The sequence below is a fragment of the Euprymna scolopes genome, chromosome 10 (genome assembly GCF_053919585.1).
Source record: "Euprymna scolopes isolate OS-2025 chromosome 10, ASM5391958v1, whole genome shotgun sequence".
Lineage (NCBI taxonomy): Eukaryota > Metazoa > Mollusca > Cephalopoda > Sepiida > Sepiolidae > Euprymna > Euprymna scolopes.
The window spans coordinates 70083765-70101027 of record NC_136491.1 but is presented as its reverse complement, the minus strand read 5'-3'; the positions used below and the strand labels follow the sequence as shown (position 1 = coordinate 70101027).

The following is a 17263-nucleotide window of genomic DNA, read 5'->3' as shown; positions in this document are numbered from 1 at the left end:
GTAATCGAAATTGAGCTTAAGGGCCTCTAAAGGTTGAACAGTTATAAACAAAATACCCCCCCCACACATAAAAAAAACATAAGGTAAATAGACAAATAGATGGTGAGAAAATTTTGTATTGCTATTCAGACATAGTGTTAGTAGAAAAGTTAAAGAAGAGCGTGTGTGTTTTTTGTTAATGATATTTAACACTCACATCTAATTTAAATAAGAATAAAATTTACTTTTAACTTAAAAGTCTGTTGCAAAAGGCCGAAAAGGTGCCGATCGACCACATAACTAAAAAGACAGATGCAAGGCAAGAAAAGTAACAGCAATAGCAAAGATGATTGATTAAAACATGATAGGATATCGTGTCTTATTTTTATCATGAAAAAAGGTAAAATGTACGGCAATGGATATCAGAATCAGCCAGAGGGAGAATGGGCGTCTCATGGAGTTGTGATTCTCATGTCTCTAAGGTAGGGTAGCATGCCTCAGGTTGATCTGAGTCGGATCTGACACTAGAAACTGGTAGTCAGTGAGTGAGTACTGGAACTAGTAGTTGGATTTCAGTGGGCACTGGAACACATAGCTGAACGTCAATGGGCACCGTAAAGCAGTAGCTGGAACTGCAGGAATGAGCTGGGAACTGCAGGAGTTGTTGGAAGCCACAGGACTGAGCCTCTAGAGTTGCTGAAAGCTGTGGGAGTGAGTCGCTAGAAGCTGTAGGAGTGAACTGGAGCCGCTGGAGTTGTTAGAAACTGTGGGGGGTCTCTGGTAGCTTCAAGACTGAACTGGAGTTGCTGGGAGTTGCAGGAGTAAGCTCGAGCTTATTTGAGAAAAGTCATGCTTGTAACATATTTTGAGGAGTGTAGGTTAGTGTTGAAATTTTGTTAGCAAAATGGCAGTGATGATTTGGTACACCACAACAAATCATGAAAATGCATATCCCTCCTTTACACTGAATCTGAGTGACAATACAAAAAATTTAAAAAAAAAGAAGACAACATTGAACAAAAAACTAATTTTTAATTAAACTGTTCATTTTTTTATCAAACCAGATTAAATAAAACTTATTGGTTAGGTGAAATTGACTTTTAATAGCCCATATGGAGTTAATGATCCTGAACAATTTATTGTATAGTTAATGTTCCTGATCAAACTTTAGTATAAAATATTTTAATGTGAAAAATCATAAGAAATACATGCCCTTTTCACAACCCTACAACTAAATCTAAGTCCGGGTGGCAATAATATTTTTTTGTTTTTAATAAACAAATAAAAAGAAAATGAAAAGGTGACGTGATGTGGGTGTAACAGGTTTGTGCTCCCTCAACATACTGAACCCACAATAAGTGGTACTTTAAGCCAAATATCATACTCTCATAATGTAAATATTCTGTGATCACAAAAACAAAAACAAAAACAAAAAACAAAACGGAAGAAATTGCAGAATTGATGTTTTGAAGCTCCATATTACAAACGCTTTCACAACTTTTAGCTATTTGCTGGAATTTACTAACTATTTTATAACTATTTCATTGCGTTTCAACTCTCTATCTTCTGCAAGTCTTTTAAAGGAATTTTTAAAGTATTTAAAAACAAATTTCAAAAATATTTTGCTACAAAAAGTTTGATATACTATCAAAACTTAGACTTTATAACATTATTTGAAAAATGGAGAGGGAGTGTCAGACTATGTTGCTATAGAGATGAGAAAGAAGAAAAACGAATTAAATCCAAACAACAGTAACAAAATGTTGCTAAAAGTAACCGAGTTGTTTTAAAATGTTATAATGTAGGAAAAAATTATTAATTGCTAAAAGGCACTTACATCACCACTATGATGCGATTAATGCAAACGTATAAAGAAAATGCATGAAGTTTTTTTTTCGATCGATCTGACTTTTGGTGCTAGTTTGAACTTACCTCAAAACAAGAAAATTTATCTCATAATTTTACAGCAGAAATAGTTCTCTAATTTTCTAATTAAAATATTTTAATTCAAAGATAATTTTTATGCTCTGCAAACTTCTATAACAGGTTCGTTGAATAATTTAATTATTTCACAAATCCATTAACAATAGCAACCAAAACTAATGTCACGATTTAATGTATCAGCGATGAAAAGGCAGAAAAATTAAAATAAAACAAATGAACACTAATGAAAACTTATTTGTTAATTCAAATAAAGGTAATTTTGTCTTTTATTAAGAGTAAACATGGAATTCATTTGAATGGTAAATAATGAGAGGGAAAATAGGTTTTTAGGTGGATGTTAATTTGTATTCTCTTGTATGTTAAATAAAATAGTAAATAAAAGTATTTTTATGTATACTATATGCTGATCTGTATGTGTGTTGAAATGTATGTGATTACTTAAATCAACAGTTCATAAAATATTTTTTAAAAAGTCTTGGAAAATATTTATAAAAATATGTATATGTAAAAAATACCCTTTTTATCAAAATTACTTCAAAATGGTATTAAAACAAAAGTTGGTGCATTCTAAAGCAATAAATGCAGTTGGAAGAAAGCTTTAGTTAGGGCCGGAAAAATAAACAGATTTTATCAAAAATGAAAATGGAATTGAAGAAAATTTTTGTCTCTTCCAACCTTATAATTAAAATTTCACTTTTCAGACTTTCTCTGTGACAAACTGCTGTACTAAATACTCTGCGTCAGTTTCTCAGCTTAGTTCATAATTAATGATTATTACAGATAAGCCAGCTAACGGCTTTGAGACATAGGGTTCTGAAGAAAGTTTTTAAATAATTTCAATTTAAAGAAACTGCACTCACAGAATGCCACTGAAACTGATAATATGGTTATAATTCTAAATCCAAAACCTATGTTTAGATATAAATCGACAAGTGTGTGTATATAATTTACGCATTCAATAGCGTGTGTTGTATATAATTTACGCATTCAATAGCGGAAAATGTCATACACATTTTACTGTCCATGAAGTTAACAAAATTGATGTTCTCTTTCAAGATTTTTACAGTCAATACCATCTTCTCCAACACATTTTGTCAAAGCAGCACAGAATGACGGCAACATGGCTGAGGTCATGGCATTTTTCATGTTACTTGTGCCATACAAAAAACAAAACAAAATAAAACAAAAACATGGTACTCATGCAGACAGTGATCTGTGCTGAAATAATAACATTATTATTTAAAAAGCCATTCTTAACAGGGGGAGAGGAGGGTGTTTTGTTCCTATTCTGTACTTTAACCTTACAATTGAATAAAAAAACATATAATAAAACTTTAATTAAACTTGGAAATACGATTTAAAAAATAGCGTGGATCACTCTCTGCATTAGCACCAAAAACATACTTTGATTTAAAATCATTCATATTTTCAAACCATTCATGAAAACTTTGTGAAATTGAATCCATGAATGGATAGAAAAATTCTCACCAAAACGTTTCTCCACCAGTCTGATGTTCTGATTCATCTACTGATTCGTATCTGAAGAAACATTTTTTTTTTCTTATCCTAAGCACAATCCACTTCATGCTCATCAGCTAATTCTCTTGCTTTTAATTCTGACTATTACAAGTTCTGGCTATATTGTGAAAAAAAATGACACGCCAGCCTTGCCTATTGAAAGACTCTTAGCGCTTTACTTATAATGTTTATTTGAAACAGCAAGTCATATCAGGTAATCAAACAAACAAGGAAATGCCAGCTCCTGATTTCAATGGCTAAAGTTCAACATTCCATGCTGATAAATCCATCTTGACTATCCACAGAAATTCATTCTAATTCTTCGATCGCTTCCAAAATCTTTGTTGTCTGAAAACACAACGGTTTAACAGCTTCCACTTTTGCTGTCTGGGAGTCTTTTAACTGTAAGGTGGGTGATGTGCTTCTTCAGAATAGCCCATCGCTTTGGTGTACATGGCAAATAAATTCTACATATGTTGCAGATAGCCAAAGAAAGAAATGGAAGTAACCTATAGAATACAAAACGGAATCTTTGTTTTGTTTCAAGGAAACGTGTCCGGTTGAAACATTTTATTTTTTTCGTGAAAATGTGGGAAGTATTTCTTATGAAATGCATTTCTGCTAAAATGTTTTTAGCTTTGTTTATGTGACATGTGTCTTTAAACATGTTTCATGTTTTTTAGTTTATCGTGTTCAACGAGGATGTTTTATCTTTCTTTTTGGCGAAAACAATGTCCGGTGTTAGAACAGTGTTCTAGGAAATTTTCAAATCATGGATAAGCGACATTTGAAGGTTGTTTTCGCTCGTCAGTGTATTTTGGCAGTTTTTTTTTTTAATGCTCCTTTGTTTTGTTTGTGACGAGTATGCGGTCACAATGAGTTTTTGAAAGGAAAGAATTCTGTAACAAAGTGGAGTGTAGTGATACTGAAAGTTTGTTGTTTTAAAGCACAATGAAAATAACAAATAAAGCCACCAGAAAATTATATGTTCTAGGGTCACCAAATTTTGAATACAAAATGGAATGGGGTTGCATGTTCATATCACGTTGAGTTCACCAAGACATAGAGATGGGGGACAACGCAATGGAAGTTTAATTCTATATTAATAAACAACTTTATTTGTTATCTTCAATAGTAGAGTGTACAAGAGTGAAAGACAAGTTAGTAGGTTGAATATTTGTGTAGAGATAGAATTAATATCATGCCGGCTGGTTGAAGGAGAGAACAGTTTAGTTCTGTTGACACATGTTTATAGGTAGTAGCCGTCAGTACGAAGGAAACCGGTTAAAAGAGAAAGAAAGGGCAAAGATTTCAGTGTGTTTATGTATGTAGGAGCATGTGCCCGATAGTAGAGATAGGACAAAGGGTTAGTGTCTTGTGGTAAGAAAGAATAGGTGTGTGTAGGTGTGTGTTCTTTAGCATTACAAAGAATGTTCGCTAAGGTATCACACGTGGAAACAAATGAGAGTTTGAAAGGTCGTCATGTTAGCTTGTAGTACTCACGTTCTGCCTAGGACCGAATCCCCAGGTGATGTGTGCTTCTGGGCAAAGCAGCGAGAAAGAGGATTGAGAGTTTTAGATTTTATTTATATACTCTGTCACGTGATTGATAGCTGGCTTGTGATTGGACAAGCTAGGAGGAAATCTTTGAATCCTTATTTAATCAAGCACTAGTTTGCTGCCTCATAGCTAATAAACTTCTTTCTGACTGATGATATAGATTTAGGCAGATATCCTAACTGTAATCTCCAAACATATATATCACACACTGGACAAGGCTGGGAACATATCCAAAGCCTTTGACAGCGTTTGGCAGTCTTCTCATGAAAATTAAATCATATAGAATTACTGGATGAATACTTAACGTAATAAAATCCTTCTTAAATAAGAGAAAAATTCAGGTTGTACTTGATGGTCTAAATAACATGATATAAATGTGAATGTGCTTCAGGGGTTGATCCTTGGACCTTTATTATTCCTCATATTCATAAATGACCTCCCTGATAAAATTGTCTCTGAGATGGGTATATTTGCTGATGACATCACCCTAAAGGCTCAAGGAGAAAATGAATTAACAAATATCCAAGAAAATGGCTAAAACCTTAGTTGAAGATCTCAAGTCTGTAGTGGAATGGGGCCATAAATGGATGTAAACATTCAATGGTGCCAAGACTAAACTTCTTTTCTTTAATAATTACAAAGAAACATTCTCAACCACCGATTCCTATATCTAATGATTAGAACTAGGACAACAGCATATTCTTTTCATTGTTTTGACTCTCAAGTGTGTATCCGTTGATATCTTATATACTTTTATATAGAGTGATGTGGTTCTTGGTTGGTTAACTATATCTAATTGTGTCGGATATATACTCGAGAGTCAAAACAATGATAAGAATATTGTTGTCATAGCCCTATTAATGAAACACTACCTGAAAGTACTTTGTTCAAACTCCTTGGCTTCAAACATTTACAGGCAACACAAATTAGAACAAATACGCCAAGAGCATTACCAAGGCTGCTGCAAAGAAGGTGGGCTCTCTCTACCATGCTAGAAGGTTACTCACATCTGAGAGTATCCTGTACCTTTACAAGGCTACTAGTCGCGCATGCATAGAATATTGTTGTCACATCTGAGCTGGTGCATATGCTACTAGTTTCTTGCTGTAAGACAGGGTTTAAAAACGAGCAACACAATCTAATAGGTCCCGCGCTAACAACCAAATTCCAACCTTCGTCACATAGATGTTACATCTCTGTGCCTATTTTACAAATATTTTAATGGAATGTGCTCTGCCGAACTCAAAGCACTTGTACCCCCTCCGTATAAATACTCTTGACTAACCCAACAAACAACAAAATCCCACCCCTACACTATAGAGATCCCTAGATGCTAGAAAGCCTTCTACTCAAATAGTTTCTTCCTTCAAACTGCTAGATTTTGAAATTCCCTCCTGGGTCTCTGGATCCCTGGGTCCCTGCTTCCTTGACTGTACTGACATGCAAAAGTTCAAGTGTAATGTGAACAGATATCTCCCTGCTCAACTCCCTACATAATATCCCTGTAAAACTGCTTTCCAAATAGTAGTTGCTTACGTCAAAGTGGCACTGTGCCTTGTTTTGGGTCAAATAACAGTAAAAAATTTTTTTTAAATAGGCTGAGAGACTTCTCAGTACAACACCAAGGCCAAAAATTGCCACAACTGGCTAAGAATGTGTTTATCAGAAAGCAGCAAAGTGTGAAAATTAGTCCCCTTTAAGATATTTAGTTTTCTCCCACTGCAACAACTTTGATATCAGAGTCAGAAAGTTCCTGGGTAGTTCCATCAGCATTACTCAGTAAATGTGCCTCAGGCAATTAGCAATAAATTAATCATTTCTCAGAGAGAAGGCAAAGCTTAGGAAGGTGAACCACCTAGAACTGTACATCAACAGCATTAAACCACAATCAACAGGGATCAGGTCATTAAAGGAATGGTTTAATTTCTGTTGATTTGGGAGGGGAGGGGGGCTGAGGATAAAATCCCAGGCCCCTTTGATCTGAACTATAAATGGTCGGAATTATAGGCGTTGTAAAAATTAAAAAATAATCAAATATTTTCTACCGAAGACAATACTTGCGTTTTAGAAAATAGAATACTTTAGTTATTTTTAGTTTAAATGAAATTTAAAAAAAAAAAAAAAAAGCAAACAAGGATCTCCAACAGATAATTTCCTTGCCATGATTGATTTTTTGGGTTTGTATTACTGTACACATAGATTCGAAAAAGTTGTCAAAAAACAAATATATAACAAATAAATGTTATCAAAGGCAAGATAAGTTACTTTTCTCCCTAACTGGATATATTTTTTGTGTTTTTATTCAATGTAACATGTTTATTCAGCTCGAAAAGCATACAGTGTTTATCAATGTATTGGAAAATTCAAAATGGCGGCCGACACTCTCTTTAACACGGTAAGTTCAGGAAAAGATGTTATAAATAATAAACTAGACAAAATACTGTTAGAAATTCGCTCAATATATGTTACCGTGACATAAGTTGACATATATTCGGTGTTTTTTTAATAGTATTTTGTCTAGTTTATTATTTATAACACCCTTTCCCAAACTTACCATGTTAAAGAGAGTGTTGGGCGCCATTTTGAATTTTCCAATACATCGGTAAACACTGCATGTTTTTCGAGCTGAATAAACATGTTACATTGAAGGGTCCATCCTGGGCCCAACTCTTTTCCTGATCTACATTAATGATCTTCCAAATCACATCCTTACATCATTTGTAGACATTTATGCTGACGACACTACCATTTATGGTAGCACATCTAAGACAGTAAACGACCAAGTTCTCTCCAATTCTCTCTCCTCTGATCTTGAGCACATAGTACAATGGGGTAAGGAGTGGCTGGTTACTTTTAATGCATCTAAAACCAAGCTTCTCTCTTTACATCATCAACATTCTGATCCACATCTGGCATCAATTGAAATGAATGGCTCTCGTCTTCAGGAGGCCTCAAGTTTTGACAAGCTTCTTGGCTTGACCATTACTCCTGATCTTAAATGGAGCACGTACATCAAATCTGTTGCCAAGGCCGTTGGAAAAATGGTGGGATCTTTCTATCGATCCGGTAGATATCTCACTGCTGATGCTATTCTCTATCTATATAAGAGCCAGGTACGTCCAAGGATGGAATACTGTTGCCACATCTGGGCAGGAGTTGCTAGAAAGGACTTGTCCTGCCTTGATAGAGTTCAAAATAGACTTCGTAGCCTCGTAGGAGATGTCCTTTTCTCTTCCTTGCAACCTCTATCTCACAGAAGAGATATTGCGAGTTTGTCTCTGATGTATCGTTATTTTCATGGAAAGTGTTCGACTGAGCTTCAATCTATGGTCCCCCCTCGCCAAACTTTCACAAGAAACACTCGTCTAGCTGTAAACACTATCAATAATTTCCCTCACTCTTTATCTGTGCCTAAACCTAAACGTAGATTCCATGAACAAAGCTTCTTTCTTAGAACTGCACGCCTGTGGAATTGTCTTCCGTTTTCCTGCTTTCCGGCTGACTACAATATGGTTGTCTTCAAATCTAACGTAAATAAGTTCTTGATGAGCCGTTCCATATAAGTTATCAAATTTAACAAATTTTCATTACTAACGATTTCTATATTGTCCAATTTCTATTGTACACCCTTATCCCTGAGTGGCCTCTTGGCCTTGATAATGTGGTGATGCCTATGTAAAAAAAAAACAAACAAAAAAAAACTCTCTGCCGCTTGCCTGTTTCCCACCTGACTACAACTTGGACGTCTTCAAGTCCAACATAAACAAACTCCTGACAAACCGGCCCCTTAAGTAAGACAAGACACTCTATCAAAACCCCAATACTAATGATTACTACAATACTATCTCATTGATTACTGTACACGCAATAACCCTTATCCCAGAGTGGCCTTCGGGCCTTGATAAGTGGTGACCCCCATGTAAAAAAAAACAAACAAAAAAAAACACAAAAAATATATCCAGTTAGGTAGAAAAGTAACTTATCTTGCCTTTGATAACATTTATTTGTTATATATTTGTTTGTTGACAACTTTTTCGAATCTGTGTGTACAGTAATACAAACCCGATTTTTTTTTTTCTTCTTCTTTTTACAAAGTTTCAGTTGTAAATTGAAAAAAGGTCGGGAATTGTATCGATACGTGCGTGCAAAAACAATGAGATTGGTTTGAAGTACTCTACTTCCGGAACAAACAACGCATCGGAATAGAGAGATTTGTTGTCTGTCTGCTCATCCATACTTTACAATCGACCACCGTTGCCACATCACCAGAATCTCTTCTTCACTTCCGCCCGAGGGAGGGGCGGTCAGAAAGAAAGAAGAAAGAAAGGGAGGAAAAAAAAGAAGCTAACTTAAGTCAGTTCGAATAACTTCGCAAGAATTGGCGGAGGAATTATTACATAAATGTCCATGTTGTCTCTCAACCACAGGCATTCACGACGATGAATGTCCAGGAAACCAGCCCGTTTTATTTCTTTTATTATTAGTTGTATTATATCTAAAAGTGGGTGAGAAATATTATCACCCACTTTGGGGAAGTTTCTTAAGAGGGCTGCCATACTTGCCACTCCCTTCCCACGTGTGGTTCCCTCTCCAAGAATAATGGATAGCATGGAAGACAGTGGATTTGACAGTGATCCAAAGCCAGCTTCTCAAACAGAACCATTCAAAACACAAACACCAACTGCAACATCTGTAAGTAAAACTATTTCTAAATAAGTTTGTCGAGCTTGTTATTGTTTAAACAGCACTTATTCACATTATTAATTATGTCGGGTCTGTTATTCTCTCGTTCTTTTGGACACACAAATATGTGATGATGACAATTTAACTTTTCGGCAAGTTCTAGTCACTATCGTCAAAATGTGTTTTTACACGTCCTCATTTGAATGTTGTTTGGCACAAGGACAACGATTGTGAGTCTTTCGAAAAGATTTAAACTCGTTCATAGTTTGTGATTATTGCCCCCCCCCCGGTTTTTATGTTGATACAATGGTACTTGTGTTTTTACTTATCCGTTTCTTGTCTCTACGTGACTTTTTAGCAAATTTATTAATCGATTATGTATTGAAATAATAATAAAAAAAATTAAACGGCGTAAAATAGTAAAGCAAACTTTAAAAAATAATTTATTACGAAATTATAAATTCACAGTTCGTAAACACACCATTTTAATATTAATAGCTAAAAAAAAAAAAAAAAAAAGTTCGTGACCCTTCGGCATTTCAAAAGAAATTGGGAAGTATGTAAAAAGTCGAATCGAAAGTCATTTGAATTGGCTTTAAAAATCCGACGCAAACACTTTTGGGAGCTATTTGCATCAAATAATTTATAGAGATTACAACAAAATTATTTGAATTAGTTGTAGTTTTATAACAATTTCTTTCAATTTGTAATCCAATGATCAAACGAACGTTACAACAAAAACGAAAGTGGTAATCCTCCCGGGCAACACCGTGCAGTTAACATACTGTTTTGCTAGGAAGTTTGTTTTCCTTTAAGTCGAAAATTTAGTCTCCCTTTGAACTCGTTTAAATCGAGCGGTTAATTTTTTCTTTAATTATTGAAATTATCATTTTTTTTTTTTTTTTTTGTAGTAATTTAATTAGTTATTTGTTTTTGTTTTCATCGATCGATATAAAAATGACTTTTCTAAATTGATTTTAGTTTAACAAAATGAATGTTCGGTTAAAATCGGGTTCTGTCTGTCGTTTCTTTTTTTTAATTTTTTTTTGCATTCTTCGTCAGCTGATATTTTTTGCTTCATGATGGAGAATTCGCTTCTGATTAAGTTTGGCTGTTTTTCAGAATAAAAGAAAAATTTTAAAACTAGTAAACATTAATCAGAACGGATTTTTCCAGGACTTTCATTGTGAAGCAGAAGCACATTTAGCACAACGATCAGCTGATGTAGAATGTAAACAAAGACGGACGGAACTTCATTTTTAACCATATGTTCTTTTAAATAATTCTTTTTTTTTTTTTTAACTTTAAATTAAAATGGGTGCTAATGAATGCACTTACTGATCCGCGACATTTTTTAAATCGTATTTCTAAGTTTAATTAAATTTGTTTTTTAAATTCAATTGTAAGGTTAAAGTACAGAATGGGTACAAACCCCCTCCCCTCCCCATGTTAAGAATGGCTTTTTAAATAACGTTATTATTTCAGCAGCACGGATCAAAAAGTGCATGCGTACCTTAAAGGTACTCCCGTTTTCAAGATTTTAATGTATATCTTAAAATATATATAAATTAAACATTTCAAAGTCGCGAGCGGGGGAAATTTTTCACAAATTATTTTTACAAACGCATTATTTTGTTGAGTTGCAAAGTTAAAGCTAATTTGCCTCGTTAGAAGTGAACATCGATTTACGAAAGTTTGGTTGTATTACAGTTCGGCATCAATGGTTGCACATTTCAGGACCTGAACGAGAATTACCCCTCCCCCTAAGAACGGCTTTCGAAATAGACACCGCCTTTACCTCATGTTAAGAACGGCTTTCGTTTTTTTTTTTTGTTTTTTTTTTAATAGAATAATAATTTGTTCTTCATATTTCGAAGATACTTAAATATGAGATATTGGCTGGGTGATTTTTTTTTTTTTTTTTTTACCGGGGCAATATGCCTAGTCACGAGGTCGATCTATATGAAGTAGTCTTCAACATGTAAAATAATACGATTTTCAATAACGAGTTACAACAGCTGAAAAGTAACTACGCAAAATTAAACCCGGGTTTAGAAACGGAAAACAAAAACTAAATTCTATTTAAATTGCATTAAAAAAAAATGAATTGCTTTTTTTTTTTTCTAATTATTGTTTGAGTTTTTTTTTTTTTTTTTTTTTTTTTCGGTCACGCGAACAACAATTATTATTTAAGTTGTCACTTTTGTGTTTTCAATCTCCGAAATTCAGGGACCGTCCAACAGTCAGAAACAAAATTCCGCGTCATGGCTATATCTCGGTGACTGTGGTGACTGATATGCAACAATTTTTATTTGTAAATAATTAAAATTAACATATTTATAGAATTTAGAGCGGAGGGGGGGGTGTTTAGTGTTGTATGTAAATCTACTTAAAATGATTAATTTCTGGGGCAGCAGTTTCTAACCGGATAGCGTTTTTAAGAACATACAACTTTCTAATAGATTCCAAAGGAAAAGGACCATTTCCAAGATATTGCACGATGAAAAATTGATAATCTAAGAATAGAGAATTACATATAAACAACTTGAAAAACTTGACGTTAAAAAATGTAATAATGACCTGATGGCCTACTGTCACTAACCCTTAGTCCGTGTGGAAATAATAATAAAAAAAAAAAAATCACCCCAAAATTATGCTCGATTAATTTTTAAGAAATTAAGAAAAAAAAAGAAAAGAAAAAAAAGGCTAATATTAAACTAAACATTTTTTGCACGCCTTTAAAACACTATGGTTGGAAAGTGGGTGATCATTTTACATTAAATTTACATGCAAAACCAATTCCCCTGTGGCGTGATATCTGGCCTTGGTAGAGGACATCTTGGAGCGACGTTAACATCTTTGTGTGTAGCCAAGAAGAACCACATTGACAATTTATATGATTTAGGGTATAAATGATTGCTTTGGCGAAAGAAAATAAAGGATATATACAGGCATGTATATAAAATGAAACAAAATTTTATAAGAAAGCATTTTTATGCAAGAGATAAGAATATAAAAGTTACTCTTAATACTGAACGTGTTAATTTATGCAAACACGTGGTTGAAAGTTGTTAGTCACAAGTCAAAATGTTCATAGTGTAACTATGGGAGTATTTGGCAGCGTGTTAGTAATTGTATAGATGTGAGCAGTCGTTCGTTTCTATTATAAGATATTTTATCACCTGTTTTTGCTCCAAGACAGTGGCAAAAAAATTAACATAACAATTACAACAAAGCATACCTCTAAAATTCAATCAAATTTTATTCATTCTTTGTTGCAAAAAGGAAATGCCCGATTTGCCTCTGACTAGAGCTGGTAACAACCTCGAAAAGAAATGGTTCTTTTATCTTCATCAGGAACTGGTATTCAGGTACAGCACTGTTTGAAGATCAGATTAATTACAACCGTTTGAAGGGGGTTTGGTATGATGACTTCTAATAAAAGTATTCAATTCTCGACTAGAGTCGACATCACAAGTTCATAATTAATGTTCATTTGAAGAAAGTCAATAATGACAGGTCAATAATTCTGACATTAAAAAAGTCTCTGGGAGACATATATAATAATAACTTCGCCTAATCATTTAGGTTTAAAAGTCTCAAGGAGATGAAGAATAGAGGCGCCCAAATGTCTCGTATATATAGTTGAGTTGCATGTTTCTTCTTTGGCTGCATGTTTGGAACTGCCTGAAAGAGAAAAGGTAATCAAAAAAGCCCACCCAGCTCATCACTGACGTTTAAAAACATCAACCAATTTGATTGGTCTAAACAAAGACCGTGGGTGGCCAAATAAACCAATTAGGGGCTTGCTTATAATTGTAGAATTTCTCACACTATTTGCCTGACTCGTTAGTGTGTAAGCATGTGTGTGCGAGATGAAAAATTCTGGTATGTGAATCATTGTGACTTTTTTTTTTTTTTTTAATTTGCCATCCCCTCCTCAGCAAGGGAAGCGATGAAGAGCGTATTTTCTGGTGTTTTCAGGCGCAGCTAGTGAAGTCTAGAGAAAACTGATTTTGTTCTGTTTTTTTTTTTTTATATATTTCACTGTCTTACTACTTTCACATGTATGTGTTACTTTTTGGAGTTTTAAAAAATTTCCATTGCTTAAAAATACTTTTTAGTTAATACCTTCATATTACAACTTGTTAGCTTTAGAAATTAATAAACTAGAAAAAGAAAGAAGGTAATTCAAGCCGTTTGTGATTCTCGCTACACCCCTACATTTAAGTTAATAATATATATATGGTTTTATTTATTTGTACCGCTCAGTGTTTCAGGCTATTTACATCTAATCGCCAAAAACTGGTGAACTAGCATATAATATTGCTATTTTTCTTTGCAAGTATCTCTCCATTGTATGTATCCCAAGTCTTTAACCTCATGGATTACTGATTGGCATCTTGGAACTGACACCTTTATTCTTCATCGTCAGTTTTAAACCAAACATCATTCTCCTCTCAGTTTTCATCTTTTTGTGCTTTTGTAATTGCCCATCATAATCATTACTTCAATCAGTATCATTTAGATGGTTCTAAGGCTTCTAGAGAATCCTACAAAAGAGCTAGCAATGCCTGCAAAAGAGCAATTTCTGAGGTTAAGTCTAGCTACTCTCAAATGATTTGTGAGCCTATCTCTTCTCAAAAGGTTGGCTCTCATCATTTTTAGATAATCTATAATACTATTGTTAATAGTGACAAGTCTGCTATTCCTCCTCTTTTTAATGGTTTTCAAGTTATTCCATCTTCTAAGGATAAGGCTGATCTCTTTGCTTATCTTTTGCTGACAATTCTTCTTTCAATGATTTTTTGATCTGTTTTGAATTTTTCTTTGAAAAATAATTGGTCTCTTGACTCTGAAATTATTACGCCAAAGGGTAACATTATTGTGCTTAGGATTTTAAAGATATTCTACAGTGTGTCTGTCTGATCTACTACATAAACTTTGAGGTTATGGTATTGATAAAGTTCTTGATATTGAGGTCTTTTTCTGATTGACGCTTGTGAATAACTCTAGTTTAATTTTTTTTTTTTTTTTCAATGCCGGTATTCCTCAGGACTCTATTCTATTAGGTTGACAAGAAGGTTCTTGGAGAATTTAAAATTTTGATTTCAAATGATGTATTTTCAAATAAGTTTTCATTATAATACCTTTACTTTATATATCATTTTAAAGAGCGTTTTTTGCTCTATCTAATCTTTGAAAACAATTATGTTTTCAGAATCTTGAATACAGGATGGAAAAAAAAAAAGAAAATTTCACACAATTTTCTTATTTCAATTTAACTGAAACAGCTTGCGATATCAACAAAGTGTTTGGCCCAGGAACCACTGCTAAATGGACAGCTTAATGGTGGTATAAGAAATTTTGTAGCGATAATGAGTCTTGAAGATAATGAGCATAGTAGTCAGCTATTGGATGTTGACAACGACCAATTAAGAGTCTTAGTGGAAGCCAATCCATGGACAACTGTTTGGGAATTTGCTTCTGAATTAGACATAATGTATACAGTGATTTCCAACCACTCAAGAGAAATTGGAAAGATAAAACTTGATAAATAGGTACCTCACAAATTGAACAACAACCAAAGGAATGCCGTTATGAAGTGCAACAAGAACGACCCATTTCTCTACTGGGCTGTGACTTGTGATGAAAAATAGGTTATTTATGACGACCGGCAATGCTCAACTCGGTGGTTGGACACTAAAGTTCCATGACACCTCTCAAAGCCAAAGTTTCATCAAAAGAAGGTTATGCCGACTGTTTGCTGATCTGCGTCCAGTCTCATCCATTAGTTTTTTTGAATGCAGGCGTAACACCATTGCGGTAGAGAAGTATTGCCAACAAATGGATGAAATGCATCAGAAACTTGAACGACAACACTCCGTATTAGTCGACAGAAAAGGACCAATTCTCCTCCACAACAATGCCTGACCATACGTTGCTAAACTGACCCTGCAGAAGGACAAATTGGGCTACGAAACTCTCATTCGCCGTACTCTCCAGACCTACCACTTTTTTAAGCATCTCAACAACTTTCTGTGTGAAAAATGCTTCAAAACCAAAAGTGATATCAAAAACGCCTTCAGCGACTTCAATGCTACCAGAGCGCAAGATTTTTATGTTACTTGTATAAGTACATTTATTTTGAATTGGCAAAAGTGTGTTGGTTTTGATGGTGTTTGTTTTGATCAATAAATTTTGGAGTCAAGATATTTTCATCTGAATTTAAAAGTTAAAAACCACAAGCACTTTCTCTCCAACCTGATAGGGCTAACAATGTTTCTTCTCTATATAAATGACCTTCGAGAGAATATTATTTAGAAAATTAACATTTATGCTGACGACGCCACCCTCTATTCTGGTATTGTTTCTTGACCATCTTCCTCTGATCAGTTGGAATATGCAGTTGGTCTGGATTCAGTTATGGGTTGGAGTAAGAAATGGCTTGTTTCATTTAAACCTGTTGACTTGCCTATTATCTTTCAGTTGTAGGTGTGCCCCCTTTTCTTCCTGAGATTCTTATGGATGGCTCTGAGCTCGATAAGAAATTGACTCTGAAACTTCTTGATCTTTCTTTCTCTTTAAATCTTTCTTGGATTTCATATATTAAATCCATTGCTCTTTCTGCTTCTTGTAAAATCGGTTCTCTCTATCGTTCTGAACACTTTCTCACACCTGAAGCTATTCTCTATCTCGATAAATCTACTGTCAGACCATGTATGGAGTATTGTTGTCATATTTTGGCTGATGAATCTCTGTCCAATTTGAAGATTCTTGATAAATTGCAGAAAAGTGTCTGTGATTTCATTAGCCTCGTTCTTTCTTTTTCACTGTAACCTCTCTCTCTCTGTCGTTTCTATAAATATTATGGCATGTGTTTCTCAGAATTGTCTGATCTATTTCCTGCTTCGTTTGTTCCAGTTTATTTGACTTATTATTATTACTCCATCAATTTGTTGTTTTAATACCTCATTGTAATACAGCTTCCTAGTTCAGTAGCTTCTTTTCAAAAATTGCAAGGTTGTGGAACTTTCTCCCTGCTCACTCTTTTCCTTCTACCTATGGTTTTAGTCTTTTTAAGACTAAGATTAAAAGGCATCATCTGTCTTTGCAATAATCATCTTTCGTTTTTTGTTAGCTCCTTACATAAAGTGGCTTCAAGCCTCGTTTTGCACCAAAAAAAATATGGTGCAATGTTATATCAGGTTGGTGCAAAAATGTTTTTTTATCAGATATATACCAAAAAACATTATTTTTGTACCCACCTAATAATACCATTTTCTATATATTTTTTAAATATCACTAGAGAACTATTACAAAACAGTTAAAAGCAAAAATCTACAAAAAAATATAAATAACACATCGCTTTATAATATTTTCCTTAGAGATACTGACACTATAAAAATCATGTATTTTTCTTAAAGTACTAACCTTCAAATATCATGTGAGCCTAATTGAATTATTAGTTATGTGAAGCTACTATTGCAAATTTTCCAAAAATTTGAATTTTGTATAAGCGTTACTTTATAATGGAGCTATTACTGTTCATCAATGTAATGGTTTGATAAGTGTTATT

General features: G+C 34.0%; 1 protein-coding gene across 2 annotated transcripts in view; it reads left to right on the top strand.

The window, feature by feature from the left end:
- The first annotated feature begins 9183 nt into the window (after nucleotides 1–9183).
- The window catches only part of LOC145286084 (protein FAM219A-like), a 60421-nt gene continuing 52341 nt past the window's right edge, over nucleotides 9184–17263 (top strand). The window contains exon 1 of one of the 2 annotated variants that reach the window (XM_080134755.1): nucleotides 9184–9693. In XM_080134755.1, the coding sequence (XP_079990881.1) occupies nucleotides 9601–9693 (93 nt within the window). In that variant the 5' untranslated portion in view covers nucleotides 9184–9600. The remainder of the gene's footprint in view (nucleotides 9694–17263) is intronic. The other variant, XM_080134756.1, reaches the window with a different exon arrangement.